Here is a 16,283-nt window from a genome sequence, read left to right as displayed (position 1 = left end):
TTGAAAATTTCATTAGATGACATTTGAAAAGTAAAATATTGAAAAAAAACCCGTAACAGTTGTGCAGTCTTAAACAACTTTTTGTAATTCTTGAATAGATACTTAAGTACTTAGTCCATGTTCTCATAATGTAAGATCTCCCAACATTTCTCGAGCTGAGGTTGGAATTCACCAGTAAAGTAGTAGTGATTAATGGATTTGACTGATTGATTTGACTCTCCATTTGAATGGAGAGCAGGTCAAATAAACCTTTGTTGAAAAATTGCAGATCCTAACATTCTGGTTCATGGCTGCATGTTTAAGTGTTTTCCAGTGCTTATGCACTTCTGGTTTAAAAGTGCGGTTCATCCGTGGTTTTGTATTTGCTTTCACATAATAATACTGCACATTACTCCAAAAATACCTTTAATAATTCCTTTATTCCATCTGAATTCTTATAACGGCCTCCTTACTGTAGTGTCTAAGCATTATTCAGCAGTGTATTCAGAGTAGTCATTAAGATTTCTGATTAATTTGGGGGGAATCAGGTGTACCATCTACAATTTTCTTTGAATAAGACATGGTGATATATTTTTTTCCCCCCCAATGAGCTTATATTAACATTGTTATGTTAGAAAAGACATAGCAGAAGAATTCTTTCTTGCTTTCATAGGAGAAGTGAGATTCATTCATATGCTAATTGGACAAATTAGAATGCCTTTTCAAATTTGTTATAGTTGAATTATTATTAGATTTTATAGATTAAAAGTGGGCATTGTTGCAGTACTGATTTGAAAGTTTTCAATTACTTCAGTCCATCAAAAAGATGAAAATACATGCTAAAAAGTATTTGAATCAGAAGTTGTCAGTTTTTTAATTTTTTTTTTTTTTTAAATTAAATAAATGTAATTCTAAGATGATTGATTCTGGCCTAGGTGTCTATGAAAAGTAGTTTAAATGTTTGAAGGCTGAGGATATCTTAGTTTTCTTCAGTGAATTTCTGTTGGCAGATGCAGAAAGGAATTAGACAATCTCATGGATAGGTCCATAGATGAACACTGAAATGACTGGACAGGAATATGTCCTCTAACAGCTCTCAAACAATGGTTGCAGGTGGTCAGGGAATCCAAGAGGAATGAAGCCCAGGAAGTAGTCTAGCTTGCAAGCTCTCCCTGAATTGCATTTTCTTGGTAGAGATGACGGTCTGCCCAGAAAGGCATTTTTTATGTTTTTATGTCACATGGAGAAAAAACAGTGTTTGATCTGAGAGGGACAGATTTTCAAATATCCTACTAACAGTTCACTACTTCTTTGAGTAATTAAATTTTTACAGTTTTGTTTTCAGCACATTTTTAAGTTGTTAAGTAAGTTACTTCTACTGTACACGTATTCTTTCTAACTGTCTGCATTTTGTCCTTTTTACAGAACTTTACAGGAGCTTGTGCATTTTTCCTAAGGGCATCAGATAAAGTCATAACTGCATCAAATGTTTCCCAGGTCAGACCAAAATCATGCAGTGTTTGCAGTGTACTTAATATTTTCTTAGACCTTTATTCACACAACTGGAACCAGGAAAAGAAGTGGGGAGTGCTTTCATGAAAATGTCTAGTTCTGTGTTTAACAGAAGTTCTTTTTCATCTGAATAGGTATTTATGATAAAGTAGTGTTATACTGATTTGGAAATCAGCTACTGCAATGTTATTAAAAACAAGATTTTAATTAATGAAACTTTATTATTAGTCAGTCATTAAAAATATAGATTTTAATAGTAATAGGGAATAAAGACCTAAACCAGGAGATTTTCTTTTAATTAATTAGCCTAAATTATGGAAATGCTGCACTTAAATAACTGTATCTTTTAAACTTTTAAAATAAAGTTCATACTTGAAACTAACTAAAGTTTTCCTTCCCCTAAGAGCTTTAGTTATGTATAAGAAAAGTACTGTAACAGCCTTTTCTGACTTCCAGAAATACTCATGTTCTTGGGAAATGTTCGCAATAGTTTTTTACAAAGAGCATCCAGATACTAACATCTAAGAATAGATATTAAAGAAAAAATGTCATAACCCTGAAATAATATTCTCAAAAACATTGATGGACTCATTTTTATGCTCTACAGATTTTCTCCTTATTCATCACTAGTAGGTTGATGTGTTCTATTTGAGCAGGCCAAGGCTGTATTAAGTTTGTTTTCCAGCTACAGTCATGGAAATTAGTACTTCAGTTTCTGTCAGTCACTTGCTTTATAGCAATATTTTTACTAATACCTCTTCTAGGGGTGCAAAAGTAATTTCTAGGCTTCCTCTCCTCGCCCCCTGTCAGTCCTGCTGCACTGCTTTGGTTGGGTCCTTGTCAGAATGGTTGTCCAAACTCTTCAGTTAGCTGCCTTGGTGCCTTCTCTTTGTGGTTGTCTTGTGATGCCCTTCTTTTGCCAGGGACTGCCATGTAGCTGTCATCAAACTTCATTCCTTATGTGAGGCAATATTTTTAGATACCATAGAAGGTAGAACAAGCCCTAATTTTCAGCCAGTCTTCACACTGATTAAGCTTGGAGCTTAGGCTCAGGCTGGTTTGGGAGATTCAGGTTTATCCTGAAGAGCTGCATAGAAACAGTCAGCTGGAAGCAGAACCTGAGGATCCCCTAGAAATACATGGATTTGTCCCCTATTTCTCAAGAGGAATAGCTGAATCGTCAGTGTCCTGTGGAAAGAAATGGATCAGGTGGTATGTCAACCTTGTCCTAGAAATTCAGAAGTGTCGAAAGACTTAATTTTCCATCTCCCCCTCCCGAAACAAATGCAAACACTGTCATATGGGAGACACTGGTATCGTTAAAAGCATCTGAAGTGGAAAAATAGACGTCTGTTCACTGCTTCATTACCCTTCTGTCCTTTCTTTCTGCTATTTTTTTAGCACACCCTCTTGCAGAAGGAAGTAGTTGGGGAGCATTTCCTTGTTAACAACCTTGCGGGCATTGCCTCCCAGGGAACATGTTCAGGCATGCAAAGAAACCTGTCTTCCTCGTAAGCACTTCTTCAAGCAGAATGATGCCTTTTTTTTTTTTTGTCCTCAACTTTTTGAGAAAGAAACCCTTTTGTACTTTAGTGGGATTATACTACTGTAATATTGTTAGGACATAGTATTCTACCCATACGTAACAACTAAATATCTTAAATACTCTTCTTTTGCACGCAAGTGGGGAACTAGTAAGAAACCTGTTAGTGAAATTAGTAACCAAGATAGCCAAGAATGTTGAAGCCTCTACAAAAATTCACTTCTTGTTTCCATTCCTAAAACACTCTGTAATTGCTGTCTTAGCACAGGCAAAAGTTGAGAGTAGAAGCTTCCAGGGCAGAAGTCAGTATGCATTCACCCATATCAGTGAAACATTCATTATGATAAAGGCAAAATTATTGTATGTTTGTGCAGTTCGGAAGTTCTGAATGAGACTCCCTCTCTGCTAACAAGAGGCGTACCCAGAGCTGAAATGGCTAGTCAGTATGAGTTGTAGAAAGCACATGGCCCATGTTCAGGATGTATACATTTGTAAGCAAAATGCCAGCAGCAGCAAAGCCAATCAGTCCATAAGCAGATACCATTGGGAAAAGATGCAGTACCTCTCCTCTTCTAATTTATGCTTTTTAAAATTATGCTCACCACTACTGTCTCTCCCTGTACCCACCTTCAGCAATTCACTGCTTCTTGCTTCACATTAACTAGAACAGACTACAATAGACTATTTCAGTTGGAGGGGACCCACAGTGATTATCTAGTCCAACTGCCTGACCAATTCATGGCTGACCAAGTTAAAGCATGTTGTTAAGGTCATTGTCCAAATGCCTCTTAAACACTGACAGGCTTGGAGCATTGACCACCTCTCTAAGAAGCCTGTTCCAGTGTTTGACCACCCTCTTGGTAAAGAAATGCTTCCTAAGATAAGTTCAGTAACAATGAACTGGAGAGAACTATGCAACTGAGAGAGGTATTTCTTGCCTGATACATTTGTTGTCCTTTTTAAGGCATTTATGATAGATGGAAGCTGTTCCTCTGAAAGAGAAATGCAGGCATATAATTGTCTTAAGATTAATTAATGCGTTGATGTTAAATGGTTCATTTTAATTGGTTGCTGGAGTGTTGCTACAACATGGGACTGACTCTCCTGGTGACTCAAACTTAGGAGCAAGTCTTGGAACTTCTGGTTGAATTTTAGTTTATATCCAATCCAAATTCAGTAGCTGGGAGGCAATATCCTCATGGAACCTACATAGTTATGGACTGTGTATACGTCTACCATGCGTCTGAATTTCACTCAGATAGTATAATATTGCAGAAGTTTACATGCAGTCTACTAATTTTTGTTTCTTCCCGAAGGAGGTGAATTTTGGCGTATTTGATTGTACTAATGGAAATATCCTTCAGGGCCTGGAATTTTTCTTGTCCCAAATCATGATACCAGCACTTAAATCCCAACAGGTAATCAAATAGCTAGTCTTTTTTCTCAAGAACATGTGGAATTAAGGCAAGTGGCTGCTGCAGTCCTGTTTGTGCATCAGTTGAACATAAAACAGAGGATACAAAAAGATACAATTCTACTATAGGCATTTATGGAAGTAATGCAATTTGTATACGTGTTTGAAATTCATATAGTTATTGTTTATTTTCAAGCAATAGCACCAGCCATAATGCTCATGACAAAGGAGAACATAGCATAGCAACCATACTAAGGTAAAACTGATGACTTAATTAAATCTAGATTAAGCCTGGATTGAAAGAAGTGTCAAGTCCTTCTGGCAGCACAAAGGATCAGTCCATGATTTTATTCTAGAGCGTGGACAGCAAGCGCTGTATCAGTACAGCCAGGTTATCCAGCTTCTTTGAGTTGTCCTTGTTCTGTGGCACTTGCAAAGCATCACAGTTGGTCCTGTTGCCTCCAGAAAAACACATTCTGAGACAGGAAATATAATGAAGCTCAGTGTCTGTCGAGAATGATGCTGTCGTATGCTGTTACCATATGCTACCATTTTGTCTCACCCAGGATCAGGAAGGGAGATTAGAATCGGTTTTCTCTGTTCAGAGATCACCAAATCAAACTGAGAAAAAGACAACTCAGTGTGAAGACAGTGAGAGCAGGGAGACATTTTTATTTCTTGAGAGCCTCTTGCTTGTCTCTTGCCTAACAGAATAGTTAAATCAATGCACACTTTAAAGTATTTACGTTATAGTACAGGTAAGTGTATTTTAAAGGGCATACTGATAAATCTTCATATACTGCCATGAATAAGAAATACCTTTCTAATGAAAAATAAGATACATTTTGTGTTCAAAAAAAATAAAAGTGTGACCCTCATCTTACTTTTTTTTTTTTCCATAAATCATAAAATAATCAGAACTGGGGAGCTGTGAAAGAAGGCTTGAAGAACAGCCAGATACAAGATTTTCTGTATTCAGTGGATAAGTTTGTGGGTATTTTGTCATCATCAAGACAGAATATAGAAGATAAAGTTCAGCTCACAAAAGTGGATATTGATATTTATGTCAGCAACTTACAGAACCCATCTGACTACATAACTGCAGGTGCATAATTCCTAAAGCAAAGCAAACACAATGATGATGTCAATAAAATAATTTTTATGCCATTAGTAAAAATTTAATTGGAGGAATTAATTAATCTTCCCAGAGCTATTATACATTTTTCTGCTTACTCTTGCCAGGTTTCTGACTGTGTGATCATAAAATTATCAATCATTTGCCCACCTTTTAATTCGTAGATCTTAAAGGATTAGGTGGTTCCTTGACATATAATGTATGCAGTGGCCTGTGTTCCTCCTAGTTTGCTGACCAAATAGTTGCTGAGTGAAGTCATCTACTAGTGTGCATACTCTACTAATGTATATACCTTTCAGGTTCTTTGTTCCTGGGGAAATCCCATCTGATATTAAGCCTGGCTCTGAAGGCTATGAGTCAAAACAGGATGAATTTATAAAAATTTATATATACATATATATGTATATGTAAATGTATATGTAAGAAAAAGAGTAGTTATGTCTCTCTGAACAATAGCTTTCCACCCTTTCTTACTATCACATGGACATTCAGAGTGAAATAATGCCAAACTAGTCATTACTTCTGCAATCCGACTCAACCCTACATGAGCCTGTGGGAGGACAGCTCTCACAGAAGAACTAGTGACTCTTAAGCTGAGGCAATAACGTTAGGTAACTGGACAAGTTCTTTAGATCCATTTAGGAGTACAAGCTCCATGAGTCCTAAATATAATGCACCAAGTGAGACAGGACAAGGGGTAATGGTTTTAAACTAAAGGAGTCTAGAAGAGGGTAGATTCAGACCAGATATAAGGAAAAAATTTTTTACAGTGAGGGTGGTGAAACACTGGCACAGGTTGCCCAGAGAGGTGCAAGGTGCCCCATCCCTGCAAACATTCAAGGTCAGGCTGGACAGGGCTCTGAGCAACCTGATCTCATTGAAGATGTCCCTGCTTACTGCAGGGGGGTTGGACTAGATGACCTCTAAAGGTCCCTTCCAACCTAAACTGTTCTATGATTCTGTGATTCTATGACTCTTTCAGCTACTAGGGCAATCTAAAAGATGTTGCCACTTATAGATTATGGGGAGCTTTTGTGACTGTTAATAATGGTGTCTGTTATGTGATGCTTTTAATGTGGAATAGGCTGCAGTGGCAGAAAGAGAGAAATGTGAAGTAAGCCTTTACTTATGAAATACAAGCAGAAAAATATACGAATAATAGTTAATGCATTTCTTGGACTTCTGAAATGTGATTCTCCCAAAATCACATCACTGTATTTTTTTTTTCTTATGAACTCACTGTATTTTTAAGTTTCCATTGTAAAGGATATGCAATAGTAACAGAGTAGGTAGATACAAGTTGTACATATGTGCATCTTGTTGTTACAGTCTTAATCTTTTCCTGTTGTTGGGGAGTGATTTGAATATACTCAGCTTACAGAAAGTCTCAGCTTATGTTTGCTAAGGACATTTAACTTCTGTAGTTAAAAATCAGTATTTATTTCTTGGTACTTATGAGACTGTCCCATTCTATGATTTCAAAGGCAGTAACACAGAGGTCACTGAGAAACTTGAAGAACTGGTCATGATTTGGATCAAACAGATCAGACAAGTTTTATTGGAGAGTGAACAAATAAGAAGAGAAGCTGATGACATTGGCCCATCTGCAGAACTGGAACACTGGAAGACAAGAATGTCAGCATTTAACAGGTTAAATCCCTGTATTATTTCTCACAGAGTCTAAAAAAAGAAAAAAAAAGCTTTGTAAAAATAAATGTTCATTTTCATTCCAAAGAGAGTATTAAATATGTTTTTTTCTTCAAAGTCTTTTGGAGGAGATCAAGAGTTCAAGAGTAAAGAAAGTTATAAGTATTCTTCAGGCAGCGAGATCAAAGACATTAAAGCAATGGAAAGAGCTGGTAATTACAATGTTTTAACAAAAGTTTTAAATGAGTACACTACTGTATTTGTAATACACACAGAACTGAACACAGTGCTAAAAATAGTTTTGAGTGTTTATGCTGGTTTTGTACTGTGGTTTATTACCTGTTTGTTGAAAAATATGACACGGATGATTCTGAAGTTAGATAGATAACTTGGAAATGTCGATGCTTCTGTAATGTGTTTTTCAGTAACATGGTGGGTGGAATGGTTATGCAAAAGTAAAGCAATGCAGCAAATCAACATTTTTCTGTCTCTCTCCAGCTGTACCCTGTGCAGGCCAATTGTAGAGATGTCTGAAAGTTCATCATACCTCTTTTAGAATTTTTGACAGCTGGCTTTTTGTAACTTTACTACTACTTCAGATAAGTGGATTGCTGTAATGTAAACATATCAGTCAAAATTGTAGGCAAGCCAGAAAATAAACTGTAGACCACGTACAGCCAGTCAGACCCCCTCAAAACACCAGAATGCAGATCTTCTCGCACTTGAAAGAGGGTATTCTACTCTTTTGAAAATAAACCAGGAAAACAGTATCACCTTACTGAGTTTTTAATTTTGTGTTTAACATATTTGCAAACTTTTATGATAAGTGGAATTTGGATGACAGTGTCTGTACAGAGCCAGTACAAGCTAAGTATGATGAACTAGATTTCTTTCGTCATACAGAATTGCCTCCTAAGTACTGGATAGTTCCACCTGTCATGAACAGAAGGATATACAGGCATTATTTGTGGACTCATTTGCCCTAACAAGCATTTACTAAAAAATGATGGGAAACATCCTGGTACATTTCAGGGATCTTGTCTAAGTTCTGTAGAATGGGTACCATGCCAATACCATTCTAAAATGTAAGTTGGATTATCAAAACCACACTATTGTACTTCCATCAGGAAGAAAAAACTTTGGTGGTCTAGGTAAGCAGTTCCTCTAAATCACATCCAAAATGTTGCTGATTGCCAGGTAGATCTTTCTGCATGTAAACCTGGTTATTTCTTATGTAAGGAAGAAGAAATGGCTTATTTGAGAGAACTTCCGTGAGAAAATGTTTGCAAGGTGGAATCACAGTCTTGTGGTAGCATGTACTGTAAAAATGCGAGAACCTGTTCAATAAATTTTAACGGTATTAATTCTATATATTTTTTTTTTCTCCCTTCAGGATGGTAGTATAACAGTTGCTGCCAATGAAGCTAAAGACAACGTGAAATATTTATATACATTGGATAAATTTTTCGGTCCACTTGCCAAAGCTTCACCTGTAAGTAGTACTCTAAAGGCACTCAACATGAAATTCAGGAAAGAAAGGCAAGGCTTTTGCTGCTGAAAGACAGATATTTCTCCTTTCAGTATTTAAGTCCTATGCTTAATGATTAGTGGACAGCTTAACTCCTTTGGCATCAGCGAATTGAGTTTACAGATTTTGAATAAGCCATATGTAAGACTACTTTTTGTGTAGGAGGCAGTTGTCATTCCAGAAGATATTTGAAGGGCATGAGAAAAATAAGAAAAATATGATGTTTTTCCAAAATTTTTATCGATCTGATTTGTCTTGGTGAGGTCGGGCCTTACATCTGATACCTCTTCCTGTCTCCATGCTTCAGTTAGCAGTTACTTATGATTGTTTTAATGCAAATATTATACAATAAAATGGTCTTAAGCCTTCAGCTGAGCTGAAATTGGGCAGCTTCCACTTATTTTACAGGTTAAAGCTGTTTCTCTTGCAGGTAGCACATATTTACTGTCATCCTGGTTCAAATGATAAAACTTATTTTCATAACCATGTGGGTCTCAGGTTTAATTTTTTAAGCGAGAGCATGAATTTTGAATATACAGCCACCAGGTAAAACTGTCTAAGCTTACATGGTTCAGGAGATTTACAGAAAATCCAGCTGCTTACAAATTTTCTAAATATTGTTTTCAAAGCTTGAACTCCATCTGACACCATTGTGCAATTTTACACTGCTTTTCTTCTGCAAATATTCACTGTTCTGCCATATTGGACTTGATTTTTAGATACCATACTATTTTATCCTTTTGTAGACCAGCTGCTGTCTCTTGTTCTGGGTTCTCAGTATATCTGGCTTGCATGCATTTTTGTTGAATGTTTCTGTGGGATGGAAAGTGCTATGGTTCAGTATCCTCAGAAAGAGAGAGGTTATTGTTGCCTTGCCTCCCCCTTCTGATTTCTCTTCTGTACTGATCTAGGCAAAAAGAGGAAAGGCCAACTTTCTTCTTCTTGTCCTTCCTGCAGCAGGCTGACTCTTTCGTAGCAGTGTATGGCTTCTTTTCCTCAGGTAGCATATTCCTTTGCAGAGCAGGCTCCAGCACCTTCATACACTGGAGGCCATTGCCAAAAAGAGTACAGCATCTGTTTTCCCTCTGGAAAATCCCACTCTGGAAGAAGACCTATTCATTTATTCATTACCCATTCCTCATTTTTTTCTCTTAGTCACAGAGTGTTAAGTCCCTGCAAATGAATTGGATGGTGCAGTTCATAGAGATGTGTCATGGTTTTAGCTGGGATAGAGTTAATTTTCTTCACTCTAGCTGGCCCAGTGCTGTGCTTTGAACTTAGCATGAAAAAAATGTTGAGATAACACACAGTTGTTTTGGCTGTTGCTGGGTAGCGCTTGTACTAGTCAAGGACATTTCTACCTTCCCATGCTCTGCCGGGTGCACAAGAAGCCGGGAGGGGAGGGGGCACAGCTAAGAGAGCGGATTCAAACTGGCCAAAGGGATATTCCATATCATGTAACGTCATGCCCAGTATGCTACCTGGGAGGAGCTGGCCGGGGAGGGAGGCAGCAATTGCAGCTTGGGGACGGGCAGCATTGGCCGGCGGGTGGTGAGCGGCTGTATCGTTTGTGTTTCTGTGGGTTTTTTTTCCTTCCTTTTCCATTTTATTAACATTATTGGCATTATTATCATAATCATTATTATAATTATTATTTTATTGTAATTATTAAACTGTGCTTATCTCAACCCACAAGTTCTTTTGCTCTTCTGATTCTCTTCCCCATCCCACAGGGGTGGGGGGGGGAGTGAGCGAGTGGCTGCGTGGTGTTTAGTTGCCAGCTGAGGCTGAACCATGACAGTCCATTTTGGTGCCCAACGTGGGGCTCGAAGGGTTTGAGATAATAACAGTTGCTGGTCAAAGCATTGATTCATCTGCTCTCAATATTAGTTTGTCCAGTCTTTACCATGCCAATTGTAAAGTACACGTTAAAAATTGCTGTTGGTTTTTGTAGTTTACTGTGCTCTGCAGTGATTAGAGCTGTTTTGCCTAGGAGATATGTTATTAAAACACTGGCCTTGACTGTTATCAGTTATTTAGGTCTTGCATGGAAGCCGTTACTGTACTTCAGCTACCACCTCATGGAGACAATTAGCAATTATACCTCCTCCTCTGAGAGGTTTTTTATGGAGGAAATACAGAATGGCACCTTAGCTACCATCTTATATAATGTCTCCTCCTTCATTACAACAACTTTTCAGTATCTTGAACATCCTTGGGTAGTTAAGATACATCTGTTGGTATTGTTTTGGCAGACGGTGTCAGTTCTGTCTAAGGTTAATAAGCAGGTTAAGAATATAATCCAGATATCTGCCCCAAGGCTCGATAGCTATGCGTGGCAGGGTATGTGGGATAGTATGGGCAAATGCCTAAGATGATGGGCACCCCCCATGATGTGGGACTTCACTCCTGGACAAGTGCAGAGTCCTGAAAAATTAGTAGAATATTTGGAGGAAATATGTTGTCACCCTGGCAATTCCAGAGAGATACAAATCACTGCAATGTGCTGGGGCCTAGCTCATGCCTATCAAGCCCTATTTAACACTATTCAGTACCCCCAAGGGTAAGAGAAGGTCTCTTGATCTAAAAAGACAAAGACAAGGAAAGCAACAAGCACTGCGGCCACTCAAACCCCCACGACAGACACTGCAGCTACTCCAACCCCAGTGACAAGCGTTGCAGCTAAACCAGAGGACCAACCTGTGCCAGTATCAGTCACCCCTATACTCAAGAAGAAATCTTGGAAGAGAAAGTCAACTCATTTAGAAAGAGATTATGAGGAACCAGGGCCATCACAAGAAGAGGAGGAGGAAGAGGAAGAATGTGTACAAGAAACGGAAACTACTCGATCCCTATCCTTGAGTGCATTGCGGGGTATACGGAAAGATTTCGAGTGTCATTCAGGTGAGCACGTTATCACCTGGCTGCTCCGATGCTGGCATAATGGGGCCAGTAGTCTGGAATTAGAGGGGAAGAAAGCCAAACAATTGGGATCACTCTCTAGGGAAGGGGGCATTGATAAAGCAATTGGAAAAGGGACACAAGCCCTCAGCCTCTGGAGGCGACTCCTGTCCAGAGTGAGAGAAAGGTACCCCTTCAAAGAATATATTGTATTTCGCCTAGGAAAATGGATGACCATGGAGAAAGGCATCCAGTATCTAAAGGAATTAGCCATGCTTGAGGTGATTTATGGTGACCTGGATGATCAATGGTCATCCAAAGATCCAGATGAAGCCAAGTGCACACGACCCATGTGGCGGAAGTTTGTATGGAGCGCACCATCCTCATATGCAAACTCATTGGCAGCGATGTCCTGGAAAGATGACGAGACACCAACGGTGGCAGAGTTGATTGATAAACTCCGGAAGTATGAAGCATATCTCTCTTCCTCGCTCATCTCTGCTGTTGAGAAACTGTCCCGAGAGGTCCAGCAACTCAAAGAAGATATGTCCTACTCCCCACCAGTACAGACCAGTATCTCAGCCATTAGGAGTAAGCGTCCCTTGGCTCAAGAGAAGGGATACACGTGATGGGGCACCCTATGGTTTTACCTGCATGACCACAGAGAGGACATGAAGAAGTGGGATGGAAAACCTACCTCGACCCTAGAGGCACGGGTACGTGAGCTGCAAGGGAAAACAATCACTCAGGGGAGTTTCTCTAGGAGAGCTGCTGCTCCAGTTTCCAGTAAGCAATTCCCCAGACAGAGGAGCAGAAGTGATGATTTTCTGTCTGATCTTAATAGAGACACTTGTGATTCATATTTACAGGAAGTGAGTGATGAATACTATGATCAGGACTAGAGAGGCCCTGCCTCCAGCCAGGTGGAGGAAAGGGATAACTGGGTTTACTGGACTGTGTGGATCCAATGGACTGGCACATCTGACCCACAGGAGTATAAAGCTTTAGTGGACACTGGTGCACAGTGCACCTTAGTGCCATCAAACTATATAGGGGCAGGACCTGTCAGTGTTGCTGGAGTGACAGGGGGATCCCAAGAGCTAACTGTATTGGAGGCCGAAGTGAGCCTAACCGGGAATGAGTGGCAAAAGCACCCCATTGTGTCTGGCCCAGAGGCTCCATGCATCCTTGGCATAGACTACCTCAGGAGAGGGTATTTCAAGGACCCAAAAGGTTACAAGTGGGCTTTTGGTGTAGCTGCCTTGGAGACGGAGGAAATTAAACAGCTGTCTACCTTGCCTGGCCTCTCGAAGGACCCTTCTGTTGTGGGGTTGCTGAAGGTCAAAGAACAACAGGTGCTGATCGCCACCACAACAGTGCACCGGCGGCAATATTGCACCAACCAAGACTCTCTGATCCCCATCCATGGGCTTATTCGTTGACTGGAGAGCCAAGGAGTGATAAGTAAGACCCACTCACCCTTTAACAGTCCCATATGGCCATATGGGATGTGGAAATCTAAGGGAGAGTGGAGGCTAGCAGTAGACTATCGTGGCCTGAATGAAGTCACTCCACCATTGAGTGCTGCTGTGCCAGACATGCTAGAACTTCAATACGAACTGGAGTCAAAGGCGGCCAAGTGGTATGCCACAATTGATATTGCTAATGCATTCTTCTCAATCCCTCTGGCAGCAGAGTGCAGGCCACAGTTTGCTTTTACTTGGAGGGGCGTCCAGTACACCTGGAATCGACTGCCCCATGGGTGAAACACAGCCCTACCATTTGCCATGGACTGATCCATAATGCTTTGGAACAAGGTGGAGCTCCCGAACACCTACAATACATTGATGAGATCATTGTGTGGGTCAATATAGCAGAAGAAGTTTTTGAGAAAGGGAAGAAAATAGTCCAAATCCTTCTGAAAGCTGGTTTTACCATAAAACAAAGTGAAGTTAAGGGACCTGCACAAGAAATCCAGTTCTTAGGAATCAAATGGCAAGAAGGTCATCGTCAGATCCCCATGGATGTGATCAACAAAATAGCAGCCATGTCTCCACCAACTAGCAAAAAGGAAACACAAGCTTTCTTGGGCGTTGTGGGTTTTTGGAGAATGCATATTCCACATTACAGTCTGATCGTAAGCCCTCTCTATCAAGTGACCTGGAAGAAGAATGATTTCAAATGGGGCCCTGAGCAACAACAAATCTTTGAACAAATTAGACAGGAGATAGTTCATGCAGTAGCTCTTGGGCCAGTCCGGGCAGGACAAGATGTAAAAAATGTGCTCTACACCGCAGCCAGGGAGAATGGCCCTACTTGGAGCCTCTGGCAGAAAGCGCCAGGGGAGACCCGGGGTCGGCCTCTAGGGTTTTGGAGTCGGGGATACAGAGGGTCCGAAGCCCGCTATACTCCAACTGAAAAAGAGATATTGGCAGCATATGAAGGGGTCCGAGCTGCTTCAGAAGGGGTTGGTACTGAGGCACAGTTGCTCCTGGCACCTGAACTGCCAGTGCTGGGCTGGATGTTCAAAGCAAACGTCCCCTCTACACACCATGCAACTGATGCTACGTGGAGTAAATGGGTTGCACTGATCACGCAGCGGGCTTGAATAGGAAACCCCAGTCGCCCAGGAATCTTGGAAGTGATTATGGACTGGCCAGAAGGCAAAGACTTTGGAATATCACCAGAGGAGGAGGTGACACGTGCTTCTTCAGAAGCCCCAGTGTATAACAAACTGCCAGAAAATGAGAAGCAATATGCCCTGCTCACTGATGGGTCCTGTCGTCTTGTGGGAAAGCACCGGAGACGGAAGGCTGCTGTATGGAGTCCTACACGACAAGTAGCAGAAACTGCTGAAGGAGAAGGTGAATCGAGCCAGTTTGCAGAGGTAAAGGCCATCCAGCTGGCCTTAGACATTGCTGAATGGGAAAAGTGGCCAGTGCTGTATCTCTGTACTGACTCATGGATGGTGGCAAATGCCCTGTGGGGCTGGTTACAACAATGGAAGCAAAACAACTGGCAGCGCAGAGGCAAACCCATCTGGGCTGCTGCATTGTGTCAAGATATTGCTGCCTGGGTAGAGAACCTGGTTGTGAAAGTACATCATGTGGATGCTCACGTCTCCAAAAGCAATGTGTTACATTCAAAAAGATACTTATCCACTGACAAACATATTCCCAGAGCTGCCACATTTGCTGTTGTGTTAATTTTTAAGAAATTTGAATTGCTGACTTTCCCTTTTTTTCCTGTTGTAGGTAACAATGATGGAACAGGTACCCAGTTTAATGAACACCATCTGTATGATCTACTGTACATCACCATACTACAACACATCAGAGCACATGACATGTCTTCTTCTTAAAATCACTAATCAAATGATTAACACATGCAAGACGTATCTATGTGAAGGTGTTTCAAAAATCTGGGATCTGGACAGGTGATTATATTTTAATAATTTCATCTTCTTTTGTTAACTCTAGAAGTAAAATTGTAGATTAATCACCAAAATTATTAAAAGGTAAATTTAAGTAGCCCCTTGTCCTCCTACCAGTGCCAATGAGGCACCTTAAATTTAAAAAGCTGGATTTACTCTAAGTTTGCTAGTTAGACATGCCAAAGACTAGTTTTGTTCTTAATTTCTGTTGTTTTTGTTACAGCTATTAGTACAGCAAGAGTCCCTGGTTTTCAGCAAATGTTAGGCACTATACAGAAAATGAACAAAAAGTTTGCCTCAGCTCCAAGGAGCTTGCAGTCTGAAATGTAAGAAGTAAATGGTGAGATGGGGGGAGGAAAAAGGGCTGGAGAAAAGCCAGGAATCATGCAGTGTAGGTCAGCTGGAAAGACAGTGTTTTCAGCAAACCTTGTGACGCCCTTGGGTGTTTTGTAGGCATCACTGCCAGGAGGACTAAGAGAGACATTTCAAGAAAGGGATGAGTTAGTTGCTCTATGGCTTCTTCCAAGGAGCTGCTCCCAAGTGCTACATACAGCATAAGTGGAAGCACAGAAGTGTTTGTATGAAACTTAACAAGTGGGTGGTGAGTGCTGATGTCACTGGCAAAACAGGTGTATCTGAAGGATCAGAAGTTAAGTAGCCTAGGAAGAACACATACTATAAGAACAATTATTTTCATGCAAAAGAAAAGGGGGAAACCATGGAAAGGGGTTAAGATGAGCATGACTTCTAAACTTATCAGCTAGGAAAGTAATGATTGGAACAGTCTCTTGAAAGAGTATAGCTGGAGCAAGATTATGGTTGCTGAGGTGAGAAGGTAAAGGTCTTACAAACTTCATCAGGACATAGCCAGTCAGGATGTCTCTGCTTAAATTCCAGCCAAGTCAAAGGTGACACTGAGGTAACATGCTAGGAGACATAAAAGTAAATCTACCAAGTAATTTGGATTTCTCCTGTATTTTGGTGTGGGTAAAGGGAAGCTTTTCGGAAATTATCTGTAAACAATTAAGTACTGTCTATGTTTATTCTAAAGAATTAATGTAAATAAAAATAGAATGCATTTTTTGTTTGTTCTAGCTGAACTTATTTTTGAGACGTTCTTCTCATTTACTTATTTGCTGCTGCTGCTCCCATTGCAAAAGTTTCTCTCTGTCCCAGTTAGTGGTTTCAATC

At 40.2% G+C, this 16,283-nt stretch overlaps 1 protein-coding gene across 1 annotated transcript in view; it reads left to right on the top strand.

Moving 5' to 3' along the window:
* The window catches only part of LOC142053209 (dynein axonemal heavy chain 5-like), a 178,601-nt gene that overhangs the window by 7,658 nt on the left and 154,660 nt on the right, over positions 1-16,283 (top strand). The window contains exons 6-12 of the mRNA XM_075084498.1: positions 1,405-1,476; positions 4,351-4,452; positions 5,367-5,553; positions 7,068-7,233; positions 7,349-7,442; positions 8,624-8,722; positions 14,914-15,095. Of these exons, the coding sequence (XP_074940599.1) occupies positions 1,405-1,476; positions 4,351-4,452; positions 5,367-5,553; positions 7,068-7,233; positions 7,349-7,442; positions 8,624-8,722; positions 14,914-15,095 (902 nt within the window). The remainder of the gene's footprint in view (positions 1-1,404; positions 1,477-4,350; positions 4,453-5,366; positions 5,554-7,067; positions 7,234-7,348; positions 7,443-8,623; positions 8,723-14,913; positions 15,096-16,283) is intronic.

The sequence above is a fragment of the Phalacrocorax aristotelis genome, chromosome 2 (assembly GCF_949628215.1).
Source record: "Phalacrocorax aristotelis chromosome 2, bGulAri2.1, whole genome shotgun sequence".
In the NCBI taxonomy this organism is placed as follows: Eukaryota; Metazoa; Chordata; class Aves; order Suliformes; family Phalacrocoracidae; genus Phalacrocorax; species Phalacrocorax aristotelis.
This window is presented reverse-complemented; position numbering and strand designations above follow the sequence as displayed.